The sequence below is a fragment of the Numida meleagris genome, chromosome 7 (assembly GCF_002078875.1).
Source record: "Numida meleagris isolate 19003 breed g44 Domestic line chromosome 7, NumMel1.0, whole genome shotgun sequence".
Taxonomy (NCBI): domain Eukaryota; kingdom Metazoa; phylum Chordata; class Aves; order Galliformes; family Numididae; genus Numida; species Numida meleagris.
The window spans coordinates 11,865,056-11,891,643 of record NC_034415.1 but is presented as its reverse complement, the minus strand read 5'-3'; the positions used below and the strand labels follow the sequence as shown (position 1 = coordinate 11,891,643).

The 26,588-nt window shown below is 35.6% G+C and overlaps 1 protein-coding gene across 2 annotated transcripts in view; it reads right to left on the bottom strand.

Moving 5' to 3' along the window:
• Nucleotides 201–26,588, bottom strand: part of VCAM1 (vascular cell adhesion molecule 1) — a 45,327-nt gene continuing 18,939 nt past the window's right edge. The window contains exons 2-9 of one of the 2 annotated variants that reach the window (XM_021404500.1): nucleotides 15,731–15,866; nucleotides 13,170–13,204; nucleotides 10,054–10,329; nucleotides 9,005–9,322; nucleotides 8,013–8,285; nucleotides 6,378–6,644; nucleotides 5,476–5,742; nucleotides 201–4,714 (exon numbers count right to left, since the gene is read on the bottom strand). In XM_021404500.1, coding sequence (XP_021260175.1) covers nucleotides 4,554–4,714; nucleotides 5,476–5,742; nucleotides 6,378–6,644; nucleotides 8,013–8,285; nucleotides 9,005–9,322; nucleotides 10,054–10,329; nucleotides 13,170–13,200 — 1,593 coding nt within the window. In that variant the 5' untranslated portion in view covers nucleotides 13,201–13,204; nucleotides 15,731–15,866 and the 3' untranslated portion in view covers nucleotides 201–4,553. Of the gene's footprint in view, nucleotides 4,715–5,475; nucleotides 5,743–6,377; nucleotides 6,645–8,012; nucleotides 8,286–9,004; nucleotides 9,323–10,053; nucleotides 10,330–11,033; nucleotides 11,210–13,169; nucleotides 13,205–15,730; nucleotides 15,867–26,588 lie in introns of those variants that run through there. The other variant, XM_021404499.1, reaches the window with a different exon arrangement.

Sequence of the window (26,588 nt, the reverse complement as noted above, 5' to 3'; positions counted from 1 at the left end):
TGCATATGAGAAGATTTTTTCTTCCCTTCTTTCACAGAGTTTATCTACAAAAACTAAATTGTCTCCCTAAAATGTTTATTTCTGTATGCTTTTCAGATAAGAGTGCTTAAATGAATAACTCAACTGGGAAGAATTATCTCATTTTACCTCACTTTAGTGTTACGTTACTTGGATATATAGAGAGACAATACGTTCCCAAATTCATTTTTCTATATTTATTGTCAGTTTAAAAAATGTAGGCAGTTTTATTTCTGTTTTATTTTTATTTCTGATATTGAAGCAAGAAAACTATTATTTGTGGAGGCTAAGCCCATTCACTGGAGGTCAAGATACGATGCCAGTATACCTCAAGCCCATTTCCTGAAGTTTTCCTTTCAGCTGCACGTTAGAAGTAGTGCTAACATATCTAGTGCTATGGTTTGCTTTCTTTTCATGTGCACTAAAGGACACGGGAATGTAAAAAGCTAGTTTAATCTACTAAGTTTGACTAGCTACAGCAAAAAGGCTTTGTGGCTTAACTGGTAGCCATGTCACAGAGTTACATCACAGTTAAAACTAATAAACTAATAAAGTTAAAACTAATGCACTAATAAAGTCTCCACCACTGTAAGCCCTTAACAAATATGGAAGAACAAGAAAAAATTATTACAATCTAAAACATGGAGGAGTGTTCAAGATCATAACCACTCTTTCGCTAACATGTTAAACAGTATGTTGAAGTACTGGAGTGGATTTAGAAAAGACCATGAAGATTATTTATGCGCTGTAGAAATAACTTTGTAAAGAAAGGTAGGCTTACAGCAGCTCAATCTGTTTACTTTATCAAAGAGATAAGAGAGAGTTTGATTACAAAATACTATTGCCTTGTGGGGAGGAAGGCACAAAAGGAAGACAAATTGAACTAGTACCTCTGTCATGGGAGATACTAAACTTTTCCTTCAGTATACCTACAAAATCATTTGAAAGCATTCCCTAAAAGTGTTTTAAAAGTTATCTTTTTCTATTTGAACTTTACATTTTAAGAGGAGCGTGTCTCAAACTGGCTATAGGGAATCAGATTTTGTAATTACTTTTAAAAATCTAGACTCATTTTACCTTTAACATTTAGCATTGCTCCACAGTATTGCTGGGATAAACACATGGACAACTGGTGTGCTTGAGCACAGGCTGAGAGGGTAAAATATGCAACTCTACAAGCTATGAAGTAATTTTGCAGGGAAAACCTGAGTGTATCTCACAGTCCTCTGCTCTGCAGATCATTTTGTCAGTCAAGAAGGCAAGCCCCATGGTAGGGGCTCTTACCTAGACCTCTAGGCAGATGAGACCCCTCCTGAAAGCACTTGCTAGGCTGGAGCTGCTGTTTATCTTTTTGCCAGGGCAGAGGCTCTGCATTTTGCTTGATGAGAGATAACACAAGGAGAAATTATAATCCTTCTGTGATTTTCAATAAAAAGATAAATTACTTGACCATGAACTTTCAACCTCCATAAAACAAGCTGCTGCCCAAATGAAGAAATGCCCTGGGAAATACCGAAAACCAGGCTGTAGAGGAGGAAATTCCCTGGTAAGGTTCTTAGTAATCTCAAGGAGAGGAAGTTTGCTACCCACACAAGAGTAGCCTCTTCTCAAAGGAGCACTGCAAGCTCTCCTTATTCAGTTCATGTTTATGAATAAGAAACTGGCCTACTTAAATCAAAGATCAACCCCTATTGACTTAATTGGCTATTAAATATAGAGACTCTGAGAGGGCAGACAAGTCATGTACACATAAAGGTCTGCATCTAAATCACAAATATATGGGGAACCTGAGGGGAATTTCCAGGAAAAAATACAGAAGTGCAGAAGTGATGCTGGAAGATGATTCTTATTTCTTTCCCACTCATCTCTCCTCTTATTATTCCTTCTAAGAGATTACAGAAGACAGGAAAATAGCACAAGAGCTAATAAACCCCTTACCAAAGCAGGCCTCACTCACTCAAGCCCACTCAGAGAAAGTCAAAAGGCAGAAATGCCTTTCTGGATCTGACCAATCATTCCACTTTGGCAGTATGTTTCTAGCAGTGAGTCACTGTTTAAGGTCAGCATGCAAAACTGGCCTGAGGAATGTTTGCTTACTCCCTTTAGTATTTGTTCTTGATCCTTTAGTTCTTTATTTTTTCCCCATTTCCCTTCTAAACCAATTGATACTGTCTTTCATCACAATCTCCTGCAATAGCAGCTTCCAGTTATTTACTGCATTAAGAATACCTTCCATTATTTCTCTTAAACCGGTCTGGGGGTCCTGCAGTCCTGGCATCATATGATTTAGCAAACAACAGTTTTCCATTTGTTGTTTGCTATCAGCTGCCTTCACAATTTAGAAAACTTCAGTCGTATCCCCTCTTTCTTCAGAATTCTCTCCAAACTGAAACATCCTATGCATTTTAATTTTTCTTTTTTTTTTTCCAGGTCCTCCAGCAACAAGCACTATATCCAGTAGACAAAATGTGTATGCACTGAAGTTTCATGCAGGGGAAAAAAATATATTTTATGGTTTTCTCACAAGTCAGCACAGAGATATGCCTGACATTATGAATAAACCTGCTTGGGATCACCTCCAAGAAATTTATGTCATGAGTCTGTCAAAGCTTTCCTCCTCCTCTGTCTTCAATCTTTTCTTCACCCTCCTACTTCAATCTCATATTCCTCCAAGCCAAGTCCATACTTTTCTCCTATTCTTCTTTTACACCCCCACTTTCCAAAGCTCCCATTCCAACAGTAGACAAGCATGGGACCCTGCATTCCTGCATGAACTGATTTACTGCTCACAAGACATTTCTGAACATGTTATGAAGAAGACGGAGATTTGTTCCCCACCTCATCCTGCAGCTAGCTATCAAAAGACATCTGCATTTGCATTGCTATTGGGGGCAGTTGCTATTGTTTGTAAATAGCAAATAATACAAAAAAATTCCTTTCACATATATTTCTGATCTTGCATTTTCATGCAAGTTTGGAGCAGCCAGGACCACCTTCTTGCACTTAACACAGTGGCTCAGGGCTCTTATGGGTGAATATACTGCAACACCTCAATGCCTGATTGCTTAATCTTGCTTTGTACCTCATAAAGCCTTACCTTCAGTGAACATCACTAACCACATGAGTCAAAGCAGCGCTGCTGGCAAGGATGTAGTGGAGAAAAACATTAAATTCCACTTCTCATTCCCTCCCATCTTTGCCTCTGCACAGAAGACCTGCTATTTTATTAGTCATTTTCCCAGCACTGGAAAGAGGATGTGGTGAAAAGAGACACTAACCATGGTAAAACACTCAGGCACTGATTGTCAGGCAAGGTTTTCCACAATGAGGAGCCTAGGAAGGGCATTGCTTCAGGAAACAACCACCACCATGGCTGAGGCCATATAGATTCTGTCTCTCCCTGCTTAGGTAACTGCCTGCTTTACTTGTGCCTTTCAGAGAGGGCTTTCCATGACTTTTGAACCTGCTGTCGCTAAGGAGAGTAGCTTTCAATCGCTCCTTCCACAGGAACGTGCATAAGAACTACACAAGCTTTCTCTTTAGTAACATTAACCTACGCCAAATTTCTTTAAGTTTACATATATCAGAGGAAGTCCACAGGTAAAAAGTAACTACATTTTCAACTAACAAAATCAGAGCAGGTGATTTCTGAGTATGAAAGTGTGAAAGCAGGTATTTTAACATAATATGTCAGAATGCAAGAATCACTAGGGGGATTTAAAAGAAACACATTGGTAGTATTTTGTAGTGGAAATCTCTAAAGCATACTTATTGGCCGCTTATATTCTAAATAAAAGGTCTAATCCGTTTCATTATGAAACAGCAGAATTTTGTCACTGATTTGTGAATGACTAATTCCTACAAAAATGCTTCAGCTCTCCTAAAACGATCTTATAATCCCAGCCCCTTCCTAAGTAATATTTATAATAATGTATTCACTAAAATACAGTGCTTCACAAATGAGTCTTGAGATCTTAACTTAATTTAAAATAATCAGATGTGTATAATTCAGTGATTGTGTAATTTCTTTGAAGGTACACAGTTTACAGCAAAATAAGAGAACATTTTCCAAACATTGCCACAAGCAGTAAGATTATATTAAAAACATTCAATCTGTAGAATAATATAAAATAAAATATTATTAACTGATAAGTTCAAATAATGCTAATTTATATTTTTGAATTAACAACATGTCTATGTACAGCTGCAGAGAGTGCAATTTTACAAACTGATATTCAGTTAAACATATTTGTAACATTTATACACTATGTACAAACCTAGTTCTCCAAGGAACTCTTGGTTTAGCATGCTTCAACACAGAAGTGCTATACCTACTCCTAAGACAGGATGCTAGCCTTTCCTTTAATTTAAATTCTGAAATACCTCTCAAAGTACAAAAAAATTTCATTTGCTATCATATGGTAGTGTTCTCAAATCACTTGTTTGTTACCATATGTTTTGGAATAGGCGTATAAAGAGTCACAACAATAAATAACATTGCTTATTATGAACTATTTAGACTTATAATCACACAATCACACTTTCAGCCTCAGTGCTTTAACGAGACTGTAGGATCCATTTATCTTTGCTTTTCTTGACACGTAGATCAAAATTGCAACCACAGGTATTGCTATTGCTGTTACACAGGAGAATGCAATAATCAGGGGCATAATTTGATTTGGTTTTTCCAATTTTCCTGAAAACAGAGACAAAAGGATAAAAAAAAGTTGTGTAAAAACTGATTCACACAGATTTTAATATATAACTAACAGCAGAGCTATTAGCTACCTCAATTGAAACATTTTTTTCTGTTTTATTCCACAAAACACATTTCAGTACCTTTTCCTTGTTTCTTTTTTCTTCAGTAACTCCACAGTACCACTATAATTCTTAGCCAGAATCTTGGTCTTGAATCTGCTATACAAGTTCAAACACACTTGATATCATCAACAATGAAGAATACCATGGAGTTCCTGAAGAATACCAGAATACTATGTATTTCACCCAGTAAAAAATATACGGATAGTTCCATCTCCCGGAAACATAATGCTTCAGGAGAAGATCATGTTTAACAAGCTCAATATTTCGATCTCTCTGGGTTAGCCTCACTGTTCACAAAATGCACAGGAAAATGGCTAGAATCCAGCTTTTTCTTGCCCTATCCTTAAAGCTACAGTGCCAATTCATGTAACAGAGACAACATCCATGCTATAAAATGGTTAAATAAAGCAGATTCTCATCAGTTGCTCTGTTATTTCCTTTGGTTTATTTTTTTTGGTTTGGGTTTGGTGGTTAATTGGTTTTTTTTTTCTTTTTTACTGTTGTTGGTTTGGGTTTTTTTTAAGTTAACTTCAATATTTTCATGCAAGGATTGGCCGTGAACTCATTTTGCCTACCTTGACACAAAATCTACAAGAACGCACAAATAAAATAAGTCCAGGCAATAGATTTACCTACCCACAACAGCTATCTCTATCACTTTGATGTTGTTTCCAACCTCATTGAAAACATCAAGCAAATATCTGCCTGTATCATTTTTAGTGACATTGTAGAGTGTAAAGGTTCCATTGACTGCTGGGAGAATAATTTCTTTGTCTTGATTAACTTTTTTCAGGATCATCTGTGATGGCGGGTTACTGTATGTGCTACACGTAATAGTGACATTTTCTCCTTCTTTAACATTTTCTGATGGATAAACTAACACAGTAATATTCTGAGGAGGAACTGTCAAGAAACATAAAGATAAAGTTTAGCAACAAACAGAAGCAAAAAGACCAAAACAACCTCATGAAGTTTGCATATACGAAGTACTAATCCAGTTAATGGATTCACTATAAGCTTCAAGTACGTAGTTTCAGACACTACTCTTTCACCAGCTATCCTTAAAACAGTGCAGTCAACAGCAGCTGACAGAAATAGCATTTTATAAATTGATGGGGGTATTTTGTATATCTTTTACATTATATCAAGCCTTTTCTTCTTCTTTGGTTTTAAATTCATTGTTCATTCGAGTTCATGAAAGGACACAGACCAACAGACCCAGAGGTTTATGTGCTCTTTCAACAGAAAATAAATACAAAAGGCAAATGAAAGAGTCCTAAAATCTTTTCACTAGGTTCCACAATTTTAAATCCTATTTTCAGAATCTGGGGGAGAAGTGGATTTATGAAATATTTTGAAGAAGCACTTATTTTGTGCTCTGAAATTCCAGACAGGAGTTTTCATAACCACTAATATCTTACCACTTATACAAGAATCTGTGCAACTCATCTCAGTATTTTTAAAGATATTTCATTGTCATCTCATCCATCTAAAACAAATTATAATATTATCTCTATAAAATAGTTATTTTAACTGACCTTTGACATCAAGTTCTATGTCCAGAGAATGACTTCCAAATTTGTTAGTGAATGTGCACTCATATTTTCCTGCATCCTTTGGCTGAGCCTTGTCTATGGTGTATTTGCCATCTTCTGTTTTAAGAGTTGTGGTCACATCACCTATTTTCTTTTCTAGGATAATCTGAACAGCTGGGACAGCTGCAGCTGTGCAAGAGATGGTAACACTTTCTCCTTCTTTCACTGAACTTGAGGGGAAAACTGTGAGTGTTGTATTTTTTGGTGGAGCTACAAGAAAAAAAAGAAGAAGTAGAGAATAAGTTAAAGAGATGGTTTAGTGCCAGAAATGAGCCCTACACCATTATTTTTATCATGGAATAAACAGCAGCAGCAGGGCTAAAGCAGAAGAATACGCTTACTACTGAAATGAAACTCTTCTGTAATTGAATAGTGGTTGATGAGGCAGCACTTGGCATAGCTTGAATTGAGACTGCAAGAACAGGAGATGAAGTTGTAACTGAAAAGAAAGCCCAAGATGCAATATAATCTCCACAGAAAATCTTCATCAGGTATTTTCTATTTACATAGTATGCTGGTAACTGGATCCTATATCAACAGTAGAGAATACAGGCACCTCCCTACGTAGCTTCTTTGCATCATGCATACGTTTGCCATTAAAAAGGAGTGATGGAAATACAACTTCATATAAGTTATCTGTTCTCAATATTTCACTCTTTATTATTTAAAGCCACCTAAATAGCAGTGGCACTAGGGCCATCCTGTCACTCCATTTTCTCTTCTCATGCATGTGCTCCAAATGTTGCAGAACTCTTCACTGAGCCTTCTACAACAGTTCAAGGAAAAAATGTTTCTATACAATATTCTGCTGGGAAAAACCCTCCTCCTCAGATTATTTTAAGGAGAAAATGTGACAGAGCAGACATAATGCCTTATAATGAGGGGAGAATTCTCCTTCTTCCACCTGTGATGTTTCTAAATTGTGGAGACTACAAATGCGTGGCAAAAATAAGTATGGGAAAAGTGAAATAACACAATGTGGAATGAGTTGATAAGCTATTCCCAACCATTTAAAAATAATTAGTTACTTTATTTCTGCATAAGATAAAATAGAATTAAAATTACAGGGTTTTAAAAATATCAGGAACTGCTCACACAAGTATTTGCTCATTTTAGTTTTGGTCCCAGAAACCTGGGACCAAATCTGAACATTTGGCTCTACAGAAACAGTAGCAGTAATATTAATAATAACAACAATAAAATATAATCCTTTTGGATTACTTGTCCAAAGCAGGAAACTGAGATAACCCTTTGAAATTGCTATGGACATTGTGGCATTTCAAGGGAGTAACTGTCCCCCACAGCACTACTTCCTCAGAGTCCTTTATCACTTCGAGCATTGCTTTGCAGTAGATGTATAGAAGCACATATGCACAGCAGTAGAGAATTATCTGAAAATTAAGCACAGAAATGAAAACCATAGCCCATAAAGAACAGCAATGAATCAAAAGTTAAATTCTGAAAACATAAAAGGAAAGCCCATTAATTTCCTATTTACCGGTGTTTCAGCAACTTTCAACTCATTACACAGCCACAGACTACTTACAGAATAATAGTTAAATGTAAGCAGACTTGTACCTTGTATAACAATGTTCACAGCTGCTTTCTCGGTTTTATTAGTTACAGGATTAATTACTTCACAGATGTACTGTCCTGAGTCAGTGAAATGGGCATGAGGAATAGAAAGGACATTGTTTTCTATGAAATGCTGAATGGTTTCATTTGCCAGATGCTTTCTCCAAACTACTTGCGCTGGTGGATTACTCTCAGTCACGCAAGTAAGTTTTAGAGAGTGTCCTTCCATTGATGAGTTTCCCGGAGATGCGTTAATGAAAGTATTTTGTGGACCAACTGGAAGAGAACAAAAGAAAGATAAGGTCAGCATGTTAATGGAGTATGATATGCACATCTTTAACATTAACTTCTCTAGAGTTATACTGCACGCACTACCAAGAAAAAAAAAATGACGTCAATGCCAGTAACACAGGGGAACAATTTTTCCTGACTTGATAAGACACTGAGTTTGTAGCTTTGAAAGCTAAGCTAGGCACAATGCATACAAATAACTTGTTTTTCTGTTTGCTCTTACACTTATCTTCTATTGCTTAGGGCTATAAACTTGAGACTGCTGAGCATACCAAGGCAATTTAAAAAAAAATTGTTTATCTGGATACTACCGTTGTCATTCTTTTGGTCTTCACTTTCTGACTGAACACCTGAGCCTTAGGTAAGAGTGACAGATGAATTCTTACAGGACAGCCTAAATTCTGCCATGAACAACAGTAGGTGTTTAAGGTGGTGTACACAGGCTTCTCACTGACAGTTATGGAATAAAACCATTTAACTTATATGGCCTAGGCTTCAAACCTGAAAACACAAGCTGTTCCACAAAGATGTTAGAAGACTGTGCTCAGGGATAATATTTAATAAATAAAAGGTATATCCTAGCTCTCATATTTTTTGCAATTACATTTAGATACTAGGCAATAGATTATATAAATACAAAGAATTGCAGATTATAAATGCACAAACAGTATTTTATATGAAAACCCTAATATAAAAACACTTACAGTTTGCATTCAGTTTCAGAGAAGTTAATCTTTCTTTGGGCTCAAAGTCCATATCAGCAATTTGTAATCTGGCCACACAAGTAATCTCTTTACCATTGTCTTCAGTTGTGAGGTTAAATGAATATGCCACAGTTTTGGTTTCTGTTTTTGTGCTGACATCTCCATAAAAAGTTTTGCGATGAAGAATATGTTCCTCTTTCTTTAGGAGTATTTCCAGGTGATCAGAAGGAAACACATCATGAATTTTACAGATGACAGTGGCAGTTTCTCCAACAACTAAAGATGTGCTGGTTTCAATGACAGGATCACTAGGAAAAGCTAAAAGAACAAAGCCCACTTCTTTAGACTACCAGAAATGGGTCCTAGACTCAACATCAAAGCAAGGTCCAGACATTAAACAACTCAAGTTTAAAGGTGACAAGAAAATGATCTTATACTAACTCTATAACAAGACATACCTTGACATGAAGACATCTAGGTATTTTATAACCAGTTAACACACTAAGAAGTAACGCATTTGTCCAATTTTTTTGAATATGATCACAGATTATTTAATGAGATCCAGCAAGGCACCTAATTAGTGACACAGCTACCTAAATACACAGAAGGATCTATAACAACAGATACACTAGAAGCATCCCATTTTTCATACTGGCAAGTTAAGACATCTGAATTGTCACCCTGCATACTGCCAAGTTTTTGATTAGGTGCTCTGCACTTGAAAGTTTCCCATGTATGTCCATCTTACACCACACTGTTTGTTTTTGTTCCACTTCTATAAATTTTTGGGGGGAGTCTATGTTTTAGCTTTCAAATATTACCAAGAATGAGAATATATACTATTTTTGGGGTAGAAAGCTAAACAGAACGGGGCTAAGAAGAAACAGACAGAGGAACCTTTACAAGGAAAAGTATGTTGAGTTACACCAGACTCCTTATCCTAGCACTACCAGTTAACTGCCAACTACAAGATTTAAGAACAATTCATTTATTTTTTAAAATATAATTTTTCAGCAAATGAGTAGTACTTAAAGAGCATTTTTACTTACAGTAAATTTCAACTTGGACATTCTTCTCTTTTTTCTCTTTATTGCAGAGGACAGTACATAAATAAGTGTTGCTACTTTCAGCACTAACTGGATTCATAGTCAAGGTAGAGTATGTCTTGTTATTGTACACTTTTCCTCCAAGGGGGTAGTCCATTTGGGCTCTCCATGAAAACTTTGGTAATGCACAGCCGGTAGTGTTGCATGTGAGTATCAGTGTTTCTCCAATCTGTGCAACAGCTTTGCTAGCTGGTATAATTTCCATTTCAAAAGCTTCAACTACAACAGGGAGAAACATACATAAACTCAGCAGCACTGTTAAAATTTATTTCCCGCTTTCTCATAGCCTACTGTGACAGGAGGTTATAACTAAAAGTTGTGGAACTTTCCACAGTTGTGTGGAAGTTAAACATACAGATCGTACAATGGTTTATATGTTCAAAATATCCCATAAAAATCGATTTTTTTTCTAAGTTAACAGACTGAGATGACCCTAACAGACACTTCAGATGCGTAAAATGCATAAATCAATGTGGTCAGTGAAAATAGATGCATAGGCACCATCTAACTTTTCTAACCAGGTGGATCTCATTGTAAAACTGTTACATTTGAGGGGAGGGATGGTAAGTAAGATAGCAAGGACAATTGCAGAATAACTTTCAGCAGAAAATCTAGTAACAAACTTGACTGATGCTGTCAGAGATGACAGTAAAAACCAAACATACAGTGATGTAATACAGTTGTCTCCTAGACAGTCTTTTAGTCAAACTCTATAAGAAAGCGACTGTGCAGAGAAATGCTACAAATAAATGCCAAAAATAAACTTCTTGACATTCTGAAAGAACTACTTAATTAACATTGTATTCACTGAAATGTAAAAGCAAATGCAACAAAGAGAAATAACAACAAAACAGTAAATTGCAGTTCACCTTACATTTAACAAAATCAAAAGTAAATGAAGCAAACAAATCTCCCCGACTTACCAGTTTTTAATACATACAAAATAATTAGCATAGTCTGGCTTGTTCTTCCCATCTGTTTTAACATTTATAATTGCTTATATTAAGAAAATAAAGTATGTTCAAAAGCTTTGCTTTCTTTCCTGCAAAGAAGTACACTGAGAGGCTGCTGCTCTGCAACTGTTAGTCGCTGCAATGTGCTCTTTATAAACGCTTTTCTTTAAGTGGAATGGGAAATCCCTGGATGGGGAAATCCAGAGTAGGGAGGAAGAGATCCATGTATGGTCGTCTCAGCGCCCTCTGCTGCTTTTTTTGCCCCCTTTCTTATAAATACAAAATTTAAAGCTCAGGATAACAAATATTAACGCTTTTAATATAGTTCTTAGTACAATTAAAAATAGCACAACAAGATCTGATCCTGCAAATATTTGATAAAATGAATGGATGTGGGTAATTATAAGTAATTGAATAGGACCAGATAGCTCAGACGGAAATGTTATTCAGATTTGCTTTCAGTTCAAATATTTTTGTAGGACTGTGTCTTTTGAGAAAACTTCTCACAATATTACTTTATGAATAATCTTACTTAACACAGTATTTTCTTTGAAGACTACTGCCACTCTCAGAGGTGATGTTACTCATGTTGCTAAGTATTTTTAATCCCTAAAAATGAAGTTAGCTAACAGAAGTCTGCAGACTTAAATAAAAGCAGCAAGAAATTCAGTGTAAAACATGCTTGTTTTTAAAATGTGTTTGGAAAATAATTTGCTATATAATAGTTTGACTGTGTATTTGACGTCTATGAAATATTGTCATCATGATGCAGATTTTAAAAAGAGCATAGCTTTCTTCAGCTATTTAGTAAATGAGTGATACACTGAAAAAATAAAGGCTGAAGTAATAATGCCATCAATGCTCAAGAAATTCACTTCCTGAAAAGTTAGCACTACATCAACCTAATACTTTTTGAGCCTTGCAGATTTTACAGTCAACAACCTAATACTAGCTCTAAGATAGCAGATTCAGGTGAGAGCAGTACCAGAAAGTACTACAGAAGTACTGCAACTGCCCCTACATTTTGATCCTCATCAAAGGATAGCTGGACAGTACAAGCTGCTATAGAAACAAGAAAGCACATTGTGATAATTATGTTTATGTCTCTCTCAAAGATTTTACATCAGGTAAAACAATAAGCTTTTTTTTTTTTTTTTTAACACACTCAGCATAATCTCATAAAAAGGATGTAATGATTTTGGGAAGTTAAAATTGTAATCTCAGGCTGAAAATATATCTTCAAAACAGTAATAATAAATGGCAACAAAAATACTCAGTATAAACGATAAACAAATGAACCAAAGAGTCACCTAAAAGAAATAAAATGGGGAAATATGAAGCAGCTAAGAATGCCTAAACAAAACTAATGAAAGCTGAAACTATCACAGTGGATTCTCCCATAACATATTAATTTATTATCATCTTTATTGTTTTTATTAGAGGAAGAAGGGGAAGAAAAATAAAAATTCTCAAATCTATCATGAAATACATGAAAAATACTGTTCTATAGTACTGTTTATGAAATCCAGAAGAAAAATAAAATCTGTCTGGAGTAGATAACAGCAACCACAGAATGCAATTTTACTTCACACATTGGTTTTTGTTAAAAGGGAAGCATATTCTACCACTTGAGTTGCAAATTAATACTTTTTAATCACAGGCAGAGAGATGCAAGATTTGAAACTCCTCTGTTTTAACTACTTAATAATCATAGTCTAAGCTGAGGGAGAAAAGGCAAAATTTCCCTATTTCTGGGAAGCTGGTTGCTAGATACAAGAAAATACAAATATAGAAGGCAATATCCACATGCTGGAAAAACTATAATCAAACCCTTCATCAGATAACATGGAACAGGAAATAACTCTCCTCCAGCTTCCACTAAATTAAACTGGACAGCTGCCATTAACTTTACAAGAGTTGGATCCTTACCAGAAGGTCTACTATACTGAGCAGTTACGTTTAACTCAGACAGTATAGGTAAGAGCAAGATTAGCCAATACATATTAAAGGACGTATAGATCTCCCAAGATATTCAGAAATTTCTTAACATGTGCTCTTTCCCCAATCTCAAATGTGAGCCCCCTTTGTATTCTGAAAAGAACTTACACCTTACTGTTGCCTGTTCCATCCTCAGCATCAACCTGCAAATAGGAAAACGGATATCAAGTTTGCTTGTTTTCAGAACTGGCTGTCCCACCTGGAAACAGAAAGCAGCTGACAAATTTTAGGGATTTACGAGTTCAGATAAACTAGCTTTTTATTCAAACGTCACAGAGGACAATGCTGGTGATAAAAATTAGAAGTACATTTACAAGAATTAGAGGATCAACTGTAAGAAACTCTGACACATGCAGAGCATAATCAATGCTGGAATGTGACCAGTATTAAAAAAAAATATTAAAGGCACAAGAAATTAAAAGAATTAAGCACTGGAATGTAAGTACATGTTTTCCAATATGTCTAGTAATCAAAAGAGACTTTTCTCAGGCTTTTGTGGACAAACCAAGATAAAACAATTACGTCTCAGAAGGCAGTTTGGAAATCCTGCACTCATCATTTTTGGCCTGGTAAGAAAGAATACAAGCACCCTTCAGGAAACTGAAACTTAGTTTAGACTTTCTCTGGAATGTAAAAGAAAACTATTTCAGAACTGTGATAAGCACTTGCTTTAATTCAATACTTCTACAACCCTATTAAATATTTAGGATAAATTTCACGTAATTTCCACTAGACAAAAGAAATCACAAGTTCATGATACCTTAAATGAGCTATTTGAACAAAATGTGCATTATGCAACATGTTAGTTATTCAACATTTCAGACCCTCTTCCTACATTTCTCATGTCTCCTGCACTGGAGGCTACTCTGAAAGCCGAAAGGCTAAAAGTCATGCAGAATTTGGCCTCTGAAAACCTTTGCCACTCTTTCTGTGATTTTTTTGTGATTTATGTCCAAGGACCTATGGAAAAGAGGGTCCTCTCTCTTGGCAGAGAGGATTAAAAAAAATAAAGATAGCAGGAAAATGGCTGAATCAGATCTATTTCCTATGCCAGCAATAAAATGCTTATGGCACTTCAGCCCAGTATCTCAATATCTGCATCTAGAGTCACTTTTTGGGACTTCTGCTAAAAATACCTACTACTGGAGTAATTACTTCTATATAGGGACCCAACACAGAAACATACGCAAGCACATTTATTACCAAGCATCTTTAGTGAAGAATCATGAACATGGAGGACATGTATGAATACTGCTGCCCTATACAGCAGATGACCTGCTAGCCTCAGCTTTTCAGTTCACAACGAACTCAATAGTCTGGTACACATATCATATACCGTTTTTCCTTCCTCGGTGCTTACTGGCTTTTTGGATCCCAGCACTTCCCTGACCCTCTTCTTTCTCTAACTCCCTTCAACTTCTTTCTTACCACCTGACAACAGTACAATTTCTGCACAGCCCCAGGTCGGGGAGGAGAGCAACACTGACTCCCTATAATTTTCATACCTGGATGGAAAGGATGAGATCTACTTGCAGGCCCATTTAAAGGGTTGTGTCTGTTTTGGAAATTGTAACTTTCCTCCTAGCTACAAACAAACAAAACACCCCACCAACATATTATCGTGTAACCCACCTAACATTTCACAATTGTGCTCCACATCTAATTTGTCATCTACTGAAAAAAAGGTAAAAAAAGAAACAAGAAAGATTTATCATCTGTTTCTTACTCTTCTCTGGAATTTCTGCAGTACTTCATACATACTTCCTTCTTGATCTTTCTCAGGCACCAGCTCACTAGTATGACATTTCCTGTTTGGTTAGTTTAACTGCACAGCATTTGAAGGCACCCAGAATACAAATAAAATGCCAGATAACATGATATAGAAGCGTGACAACTTGCATAGGCTACAAAATAGCTAATTTATTACTTTCTTCTACTCAGAGGCTTTGTCTCCTTCACTTCACAGAAGGATCAAAAAGTTCATTATCAAAAAAATAGCAGCTAATAAAAAGTCCCTACTTATTGTCTTAGCAATTGCTGGCAAAAAAAAAAAAAAAAAAAAAAAAAAGCTGTGGAAATTCCAAGTTTCATTTCTGAAAAAAAGAAAATATCATTTCAGTGGTGCTGGATCTAAAAGTGAAACTGTTGTGTATCCTTTAAAACCACTTACAGTAACTGAGCTTCTATTGTCTTCATAAAGACATATGTTAAAAATAAAATAAGTTTTCATCCTGAAATATGTTCTAGTATATATCAAGAGCCAAATTCAATTATGAATTTGAATTGGAGTATTCAAAATCTTTTTGTGAATTTTGATGTGAGAGCTCAAACCTACTTTTCTTTTGAGCCAAATACACTGAGATATGTTCAAGTCAGTTGCTCTTACTGGAATCACAACTTTTCAGACAAAAATTATTCAATATGGTCAGAGTAAAGAAATAAAGTGGAATCTGGGTCAAAGTGCAGACACTGGCTAATAGCCAGGATATGGCAAGATCAAGTAAACTGAAAACACTTAACAAAGAACGTGATTGAGTTACTTAATTCTCCCAGCATTCCATGTGAAATCCCAATACCAGTAAATTTATTTATTGTGAATTACATTAAGGCCAACATTTCACATCATCGGGTGAAGCTAATTAAGAGGGTGAGGAGAACTTCTGACCAACCTTTGTTATTACTTGCCAGCAGCTCCTCTCCAAAGCACTTGTACATTCTGTACCATGTGAAAATGGAAATCAGTTACTTCTTATTTCCCATATCCTTGCTCCTCAGTCAGGGGGGTACGTGTATATCCCCATGGAGCTAGAAAGGAAAAGGGGAATGAAAACAACAAGTTCTGTAACAGATCATTCTTGCTGGATCAGAAGCCAAATAGCACACATGAGAAATTCAGACTTCTGACTCTCCTAGACAGCCTCCTGATAGCTGCACTGGTACTGATCATCTTGAAACTTGTCTATCACAGACTATTATTTATTCTCTTAGGATGGTTCTCATTCTGAAGAGCTGTGTTCAGCTGCATAGGTGTTATTTTTGCTGCACTGTGTTACATAAATGTTATCTTTGCAGTTACACAGTAGACTGCCTCATTAATAGATAGAAGTATTAAGTGGATGTCAGAAATAGTTAAATGATTTAACAGTGCACAGTTTGAGCATCATCATTTTCAAACCTTCCATATGAGAAAGATGATGGGGAATGCAAAACCTATTTACTTTTAACAGGCACGCATATACTTTTTATCTAGAAAAAGCCACTCTTCCCTCTCTAGAAGTAGACTAGAAGTTCTACAGTAAGCAATCCTCCAAATAGAAATAAGAAAAAAAGAACAGATTTTTACTTCCATCAAGCCAAAAACTCAAGTATCTGAGAGAAGGTATTTTGCAATAGCAAAAATATGTGTTTGGGTGTACATATAGTAACAAAGTGACACTTAAAGCCAGTTGCAAGTCTGTAAAGGACATTGCACTTTTCCTATTTGCTCCGGAATGTGCTCTATCCTAAATCAACAATATGCTGTTTTGCTACTTTCACTATTTTTTTTCTATCCAGAGGTAAGTACCATCTTAGCTACCTGCTTCATTAACACTTTTATGGAAGAAATATGCTAATGTAGGATTAGTCAAGTGATAAAAACCACTGGCAGCTGAGTTTTTATAGACAAGCAACAGTATGAAAGATGTAAGTTTCTGGATTGACTTTCCCTTTCAAGACATTTACTTGGCAAAGTATCAAAGCCCAAATCCTTGTCTCAGATAGACAACTGAGCAAGAATGACTTTCATAGTTGTGTCAGCCTCTATCACTGACCATGTTGCTCTCTAGCGATAAGAGAGGCAACTTGAGAAATGTGATGCATGTTTGAAATTGCTGTCAGGCAGCATAAAGCTTTGTGCTGAATTCACTTGGGAAATGTCTGACTTCCAGCATTCCCATGCTTCTTAACCAAGGATCCCACCTGAAATTTCCCAGAATATATGAATACCAATTCATAAGGAACAGATGACTCTTTTAGCTGGATAAATTTTGTCTACATTGACTTTGTTTCTGACTACAACCAACTCAAGCATGAGCAACAGACATTAGTACCTCTCTGTCAGTAGCTCAGCTCCAGACAAATGCACTACCTATATGATTTTTCTGGACTTATATCCTGAATACAAAAATACAAGAAGCAAGGTGACTTCAGGGCACAAGAGTTTCCAGAGGCACGTTCAAAGGTGAATTCATTAAGATCTTGAGAAAATTATAGTGAATGAATAAAACACATCTATCTTAGACTGAAAAGAAACACATTCTCTCAATTGTTGGTAAAAACAGACAACTTTTTTGCCTCTGTCTTCTCTGATAACTGCTCACCACACAGACCTCAAATGTTTGGTTTGGCAGGAGGGGGTTGGGGAAGCAACATCCCTCCCACTGTAAGCAAAGACCATGTTCATGACCACGTGAGGAACCCGAACATCCACAAGTCTATGGGTCCCGATGAGATGCATCCCAGAGTCCAGAGGGAGTTAGCTGATGTAATCGCCAAGCCACTCTCAATGACATTTGAAAAGTCATGGCAATCAGGACAAGTCCCTGGTGACCGGAAAAAAAGATAACACCCATTTTTAAGAAAGGTAAAAAGAATGACCCAGGGAACTACCATCCTATCAGTCCCACTTCTGTGCTGCGAAAGATCACAGAGCAGATCCTCTTGGAAGCTATGCTAAGGCACATGGAAGATAGAGAGGTAATATGGGAGAACCAACATGGCTTCACCAAGGGCAAATCCTGTTTGACCAACCTGGTGGCCTTTTATGGTGGCGTCACGGCATCAGTGGACAAGAGAAGAGCCCTAGGCAACCTGATTTAGCTGTGGAATTTCCTGTTCATTGCAGGAGAGCTGGACTAGATGACCTTTAAAAGGTCCCTTCCAACCCCAAGGATTCTATGATTCTGTATTACTGATGTAAAGTATTTGATATAAAACTATCATCCTTATTACTACATTTTATTACACTGTATCTTCTTATGTCGTGCCAAGATTCTGATTTTTTTTTGTCGTGCCAAGATGACTGATTTTTGCTCATTACTCAGGTGTCTTGTGCCAAGACAGTACTGAATTTTGTGTCACAAAGAGATATTCAGTCTGCCTCTAAGGTCAGCATATGGATCTTGCTGTAGCTTATGAGTTCAGAAAGCACAGCTTGCACATAGCAAGTATACTCTACTAATAAATAAGGACCACAGAAAAATTAAGAAAAAATTGTTTCCTTTTATCCTGTAAACTGGAATTCATAAGATTTATTGAGCAAAATGACTAAAAGGCTTTCACATTTAACGTAAAGGAGGACAACTTTTCAGATATAATCTATAGTAATGAATGACTATGAATGAAAAGAAATTTATTACAAGGTGGAAAAATAATGTATTTTGAAATATATAAGTACCATGAATAAGACCAATTACTCATTTAATCTGAGCTATTTACCAGTAGCTACTAGGTCATCACATTAATATTTCAGTGTAAGTGCCAGCATTGCTTTCTTAGCAATCTAATCAAAAGGAGTAGACAACACAATTGAAAAAGACTATTAATTTAGACTAGAGCTTCAGATTACAATAGAGATGAAAGAATATTTTGTATAATGTTCTTTATAAAGTTGCTTTTTTTCCCAATCACCTGTAAACTTACCTTGATATTTGATTTTCTTACTCTTCCTTATAAAAAATTAACATTTTAATGAACATATTTCCTGCTATGGTATTCACCTATTTTCACCAGGACTTGTAACGGACAATTAGACATTTAAGATTCACTTAATACTTAGAAGCTTTTTTTAGTGACCAAACCTCAGACAATCAAGTTCAGTGCTTTGACTGACACAATTGCCTGCTGGACATGACTGAGAATAGCACTTTTCTGGCCCATAACCATAAAACAAACCATTGTGAATAACTGGAAATCCTGGTAGGATCTAATTAGAAGAAATAGGACATTAAATCAAGCAAGAAGTCATCTGTAATTTCTTGGTAATCTCATTATAACCAATCATAATCAGTTTCATAGCTATTCTTTAAGGTCAGCAAAGGTGAAACATTATGGAAACCTGACATGAAATACGATACAGAACTTCCAGTTTTATCTGTGCTTTAACTGCTTGCTGGCTCTCAAAGAAGAGCTGTCTAGATTATTTAAAGAGCTCTGTCAAGTATATGGCATTTCAAGAGCTTGGAATGAAAGTGAGTGTAGCCTGCATTGTCACATCTCAGTTTACAACACACAGAAGTGTTCAGTAAAAGTGAGAACAGCTTTGTGCTTCCCAAATGAATAAGGAATAATTGCCCAGGAGCCCAAGGCAGCTTTAAAATGTCACTGTTAAAGCAGAATGCAATCTACTGTTCTTGTCCATGAAGAATAGTACTTTACAGAGAAATAAATTATGGAGGCTCTTCTCCAATAAGTCTTCTACTCAGTGTAAGCACAGATGCCAGACACTGCCACTAATTTCTTCATAAAATTTCCAGGATCCAAACAGTGGAAGGTTATTTGGAAGTCCGGTAAAATAAATTCTAACAAATACCATGAGAATCTTCTTTCTCAAAAACTTAAAATCTTTCCTAACCAATTCCAGCTTTTCACTCAGAAATCACTTACCATTGCTTCACAAAACACAATAAATAATGTAAAAATATAGAAGAAAAAAAATGGAGAACAAATGGGTAACAGAAAATTAATAATCAGGAAATGGTTCTTCCTGAAACATTATTAAATAGTCTTAAGTTTTCAGTATCTCATATATTTTAGGAATTTTTTTTTTTTTTTAATCTTCTCAGGTAGTTTGAATTGAAAAGACAAGTGGTGCTACCATGTACAGTTCAGATAAAATGAAATGTTACAGAGAATATTCATAGCTTCCTATTCTTACACCAGAGAACACATTATGTTTTGGGTTTTTGCCTCCTTACCTAAACAGGAAACATTTCCATCCATAAATTCTGCTGCTACTGTTTCTCTCTTATGCTCAGAAATCACATACAAATCGTTCCAAACATACTAGAGGAAATGCAACTTTATTCCAAAACTTTTGACATAAAAGATTCATAAGAGTTATATTTCTTTATACCTTTGCAATAATCATGGAAAGCAGACCAGAGGATAGCTGATAGACAAGATCAATACAATGTTTACATTATTTCAGGAATTCAAATCTTGTTTGACTATACTCTTCAGTGCATTTTTATAGGGAAGACATAGAAGACATTATCCAGACTTTGACATATCGAAGTTTATCAAACATAGGATTTTGTCTAGATAAAATTGTGCCTGCAAGTTTTAATGTATCTGATAAAATTCTCTCTTTGACAGTGGCCAAAAGTAAATGAAAAGGCAGAAGCTTAAGAACAGTGGAAGCACGATTAATATGGTTTATTACACTAGGACTCCAAGAGATGTTTTCTATGCATCTAGTATGTGTCTTTGAGAGTATAATTCAATACAAGAAAAATCCCACGAGCACAAGGAAATACATTTGAGAAATGTCTAGGACTGGAAATATAAATCTATGGACATGCACTCCTAAAGCCTGTAGCTTTAGAAAATCTTATCCTAAAAATGTTATAAATATAAAAATGTATAATATTAATTAACACTAGTTAATTAGAACTCAAGAATCACCTGTTCTGTTCTGCTGCTCTAAAACCAATGCTGCTGCTTTATACAACTCTCCTCTACACTCCTACAACAAAAATTTATTCTCTATGCAACTACAAAACAGTTTTATCATTGCTGAATTTAGGACGCTACTGAACTTTCTTCTGCATACCTCAGTTTTGCACAGAGACTGCCAAACTTTTGCTTCGTAGAACAACTGTTACTGTCTGTCAGCTGCTGCTAATGCAGTACTTCCAGGCTGCCTCACAGACCCGTTACCATAGTTCAGCTGTTTCTTCTGCATAGCACCTTCACCATTTGCTGACTTTGCACTATATGCTGCTATAAAGATGCCTGTTGTTATCCATATCTGAAGGTAAGCTTTCACAAAATTAAGCATGTCACCTTCTTATGTGGAACTTCATTCTGGCCTAATCTAAAACCCAAACGGACTCAAATACAATAATCTTTTAGAGACACTACTAAACTTCACATTGTACCCTTAGCTGTGTAATGATTTACTTACTGTTATCTTAAAATTGAAAGCATCATATTTACTACCATTAGAAACTAGAAAGACTGAAAAACTGAAAAGCAACTTTGTTGCTCTGTATGACCAAAGTTAAGAGGAACATGATTTCTAAGTACTTTTTAGGGGACCTCCTTGTACGATAGACCACTCAGCCCACGCTTAAGTATGAAGCACAGATGCAGTTTAGGAGGCTATCTCTGCCATAGTACAAAAGTTTGTAAAATTTATCACAAATAATAACTATACATAAAAGAATAAACCAGAACAGTGAAAGTTTGTTTTGCAACACAACTGGAAGACGCACATTAACACTGATCTCTAAATACAAGGAAGTTTCAAAGAAAACACAGAACATAATAAATCCCTAACACATATAGATAAAACCACGTTTTGTGTTGTTTTAAAATGATGTGTTTCTTTCCATTCTTGGAAGAAAAACATCACTTACCACTTTACTATTACCACTTTTTAAACATTTCCCAACTTTAGCATAAAAATTTCCATCTTCTCCAACTATACCATATGTGAAACCTTACTATGGATTCAGTCCTTTTCAAAATTGTAATGTCACACAGTGGATAAAGAAAGAAACAGGATATCCAAGTAAAACATACAAGAATAGGAAGAAATTTGTTTATGAAATGGCAACTAGTGTCCTGACATATACAATATTCTCCTTGTTTTTTCCTTTGTCATAAGCTTTCTGACCCTTCTTTTTGTGGTTTGGGTTTTTTTCTTTTTTGCCTTTCTTGTTGATTTATTCATCAGTTTTGTCTATCACTATGGCAAAGGCAAATATCCTTTGGAAGGAAGACCATCTTCCCTCCTCCACACTTCCTTTGGGACAGAGAATAATGAACAACAGTTTATTGCCCTGACAGAGTTGGCCACCTGGACAGCGAGACCCATAGGCCTCAGGCCAAAAGTGAAAGACCATATCATACTCTGGCAAAACTGCCTGAGGAGCAGATTGTTTGCCACATCAGCAGCATTTACCATTGGTCCACTAACACAGAGTAATAGTCAACAGTGGATGTTGAAGACTGCACATAAAAGGGCAGTTTTATCATGCAGTGCTTTAAATAATTTCCTTATTTGCACAGGATATTATGTACTTTTACTTGAGATATGACTTCCTTCTTTAGGTTGTCTTATTTTACTGCAAATATTATTCCTTCAACAGTGAAAAAACAAAATGAAAAAAGTCAGAACCCATGCAGAGTGAACAATATATGTGAAGAGTGGTAAATACCAGAGCATATATATTTGTAAAAAAATCCAGCATTTTATTTTTAAAGAAAATCAAGAAGTTTCCCGGAAGTTTCCCAACTAAAATGTATTATGTAGTCAGAGAGCACTATTATGTGAAATCAAAACCTATTTAATACAAGGAAATGTGAAGCTCTTGACTGGAAATGAGATAAATGCTCACTTATAAAGGCATAATGTATGCTACTCTTCAGATAAGAAAAATAATCTTCCTCATTTCACCTATGCTGTGATATTTACAACGTTGAAACCTAATGTTTATGATAGTCTACAAGATAAAATACTTGTCATGCAAAAACTGTGGGTTTTTTTTGTTGGTGTTTTCCTTTTGTTTGTTTAATTCCATTCAGCGGTAGGATTTAGACCAGTTTTACAGAATTTGAGTAACTGTGAGATCTCACATGCAGACACCTACAAGTAGACAGAAACACTGCAAATATCCTGCATTTAGGTGTTAATATCTGCAGTTTGATCCTATTGTGTTATATCCCTCTGGAAGGATTTTATTACCTAGTTACAGATTATAACTCCTTACTATATGCCCTGCACTAATATTATAAAAATGTTCTGTGTTATGTGAGACTTATAGAGATATTAATGTTTAAGTCACACAAGTACTGAATAATAATATACAAAAGAAAAAATATACATTTGAGGATTCAGATATTATAATTCCTTTTGGAGTAAGTTTTTACTTAATGATTTACATCTATACTACTGACTTTCTATCTCCTGGAAGTTACCTTCTAGTAAAGCTACACAAAATATAAATGATTAGTTTCCTAGTGTCACAGTGAGTGCTAGGCCTGTGTTTATTTATCATTACCATTTATCATTAAGAAATTATACAGGAAGAAAAAGGAACTCGGCTCACTACAGCAATGAATTTATTGGTCCCATTCTTCATAAGACAAGCAATTTATAGTTGAAATTATCTCAGATTCACTGAATTGTATGCTCATTTATAAATATTTTTCCCACTTCACTGGTGAATGCCAGTGTCATCAGCTTGTACATGTGTATGCAAGTAGAAACTCCCTATTTGACTTTGCTCAGTGGAAACATGTGTCTCTATTTATGCTGGGATGGAAGACACCATGCATGAACTAAACCAGAAAATGAAAGCCCTAACTTTAAGCAATACAACATTCCAATTTTTACTGGAATCTTTCTAAACAACAAAAATGCTGAACCAATGCACCTACATGTTGAATTTTGTCAGTATTCAGAAGTACCGTATCAGATACAGGGCAAATAAACTCCTTACAAAAGTAAATAGGCAGCTCAATCTCAATTTCAGTTTTCTGTAAAAAAAAATGATTGAAGAATATTTTCAATTACAAAAAATAATAATTCATGCAAATCTTGCTATGACTTTGACATAATTGTTGCGTATTTACCAGTAGGACACAAGCTGACTTCTGAGGCACGTATGCAATCGATTTTTTTTTCCTCGTGTAATATATTCTACTCTATCGTGTTATTATTCATTTTGTGAGTTCACATTCTAGTCACATTTTTACAAATGCCCACCCAGGACAGCTATGTAGCAAAGCATCTGCATTATTAATATTAATAGTAATGGATATAGCTCTCATTCAGAAAAAAAATAAAGGCAATCAGGACATAATGCCATTTTTGTATTTACTTCTCTACAGAGAAACACATAACCAGAGTGATTTGGCCATACAAACATTCAGGAGATTTTCTTCATGTGGGTCCTGTAAAACTTGCCAGTAATCAGTCAGTGCAAGTTATTTATTTGCAATAACTTCAGAAAGTTATTGGCAAGGATTATCATTTGCTGCTGAATTTTGCTCAGTATTTTTGGACCATTTCAAAGAGGATAAAGTCTCACCTTCCTCTGGAAGGACTGCAGAATTGTGAATGACTGCCAAGAGAAACAGCCTTTGCTGGGAAAAATAATGTTAAAACAATGCAGTAGGTCATTGGAAGTTTCCCTCCAATGTTGCTTAAATGTAACCATTTGGGGAGACCTGGGAGGCAGTGCATTTCACTTGAATAAAAAACAAATAAGATTTAAAGTGTCTTTTAAAGGGGAAAATATTGTTAGGACAGTTGGAAACTGACTACTACTATGCAGCAGAGGGCTGCTACAATCTCAGTCTGTTCTCCTAATTCATGAACTATGTTACTTTAGTTAGCTTTACTCTGTGTTCCTAATTGAACAAAAATCTTTCAGGTCTAATATAGTTGCAGCAACAGTAGTAGCTTTGGGACAGCTGTAAGTACATGCACTGTAGCTTGTACTACTCCACTGGATGAGCTTCAGGAATTAAAAATGAACTGTTTCATATGAAATACAATGAGAAGAACAGGTTTTAGTAAAATACATGTATGACATTTGTCAATAAAACATATGGCAAAAATTACATATGCTGCAAGACTTCATATATTTCAAGACTTCATACTATGCTATGGCATGTGGAATTGAGCAGTTTCTAAGAATTTCTTTAGTTGGAAGAATGTTACATTTTGGGGCAAGTCAACTTGCTGTAATGATGCATTCACAAAGAGATTGCTTGTGCATTCATTTGCAATTATTGGGTATATATACAAATAAATCTAACACACAGACGACACCTAGAAGAACAATTTTAGTCCTGGGTTTCAGCACAGCTTTTTGGAGCAAAATTTTTTCATCTTTCTTAAGTCAGCCTTCGCTTGTATTGGCTGTACTAAGAATTTACTATGATGGGAGCAAGACAAACTTCCTACTTCTGCTATCAAGACATCTTTTCCAAAAAGCTTGCTTAATGTTATTTCCAAGTTTTTGTTTAATTTTGACATCTACTTGAAAGATGGTAAAAGTACATTTGTTGATGACATCAGCAAAACATAAAAATACTGAGGAAGCAAAGAGAAGAAAAATAAAGAACTTCAAATGTCTATGTGACAATCATTGAAACAGAGGCATCTTAGAGAACCATGTCAAAGAACAGTAGATGCTTTCTGAGTCCCCACCCTGAACCAGTTCCCTGTTTTTCAAAGTTTCAACTACTGATACTAAATGCTAGAAAGCCCACCTTCGTGAAATTCATCTTATTACACCCCCTATGCACTGTTTATAAACTCTTTCAATCACTCAAATTAAGCTGTCATGCAGCTGTGAATTCTGACTGTAAACTGACCATTGCATACACACCAAATCAGAAGTTGATTTTACCCGAACAAAAGACCTGTCTTATTTTCACTGCATATTACAAACTTCTGAGGTTAAAATAAAAAAAAAAAAAAAATCATTAAATTGAACTCATTTCCTAGCTACTGATGAATTGGTTCATTCAGATATAGGGTTAGCATTAGACTTTCAACAAGCTCATTAAAACCAGCTTCATTAGGTAACAGCAACTAGATCAAGTACTAGTAATAAAAATGGAAGTGCTTTGTACTTCCAAACTTGTTCTAGTGAATATGACTATTGCTCAAAAAAACCTGTTTCATAGAAACTCCCACATCAATAGCTATATGTAGAAATAGCAACAACAAAAAAATCACACATTCAAATTCTGCATTGACATGACTTGTTAAAACAAAATCTGTCTCGTCGTCCCTTCCAATGTACATCTCTTGTTTTAGTCCATTTTCTCTCCCTGGTAAAAAGAGAATGACTCTAGCTTTTATGAAACCTAGAGAATAGATAGTTTTCCAAAGCTTTCTGGAAGTACTTCCCTAGTTGTGTCTAAGCTCTCCGGATAATTTTTAATGGTCTCAGAAATTTCTTCAGGTAAAATAAAAATGGTTAAGAGAATTGTTCTCAATACTTTTCAAACTCTATAGTCTTTCAATTTTATTTTCGTATTTCTTTTTTAATTTCTCACACAATGGTTTTCAAAATGTAGCCTGAAACAGCAAGAAATTTCATTAGGACTATGCTGCTTTACTACACTTTAATCACAGAATCACAGACTGATTTATGTCGGAAAAAGAACATCTAGCTCCAGCCCCTCTGCCACAGGCAGGGTTGCCAACCACTGTATTAGGCTGCCCAGGGCACCATCCAAACTGGCCTTGAATGCCTACAGCATCCACAACCTCTCTGGGCAACCTGTTCCAGCGCCTCA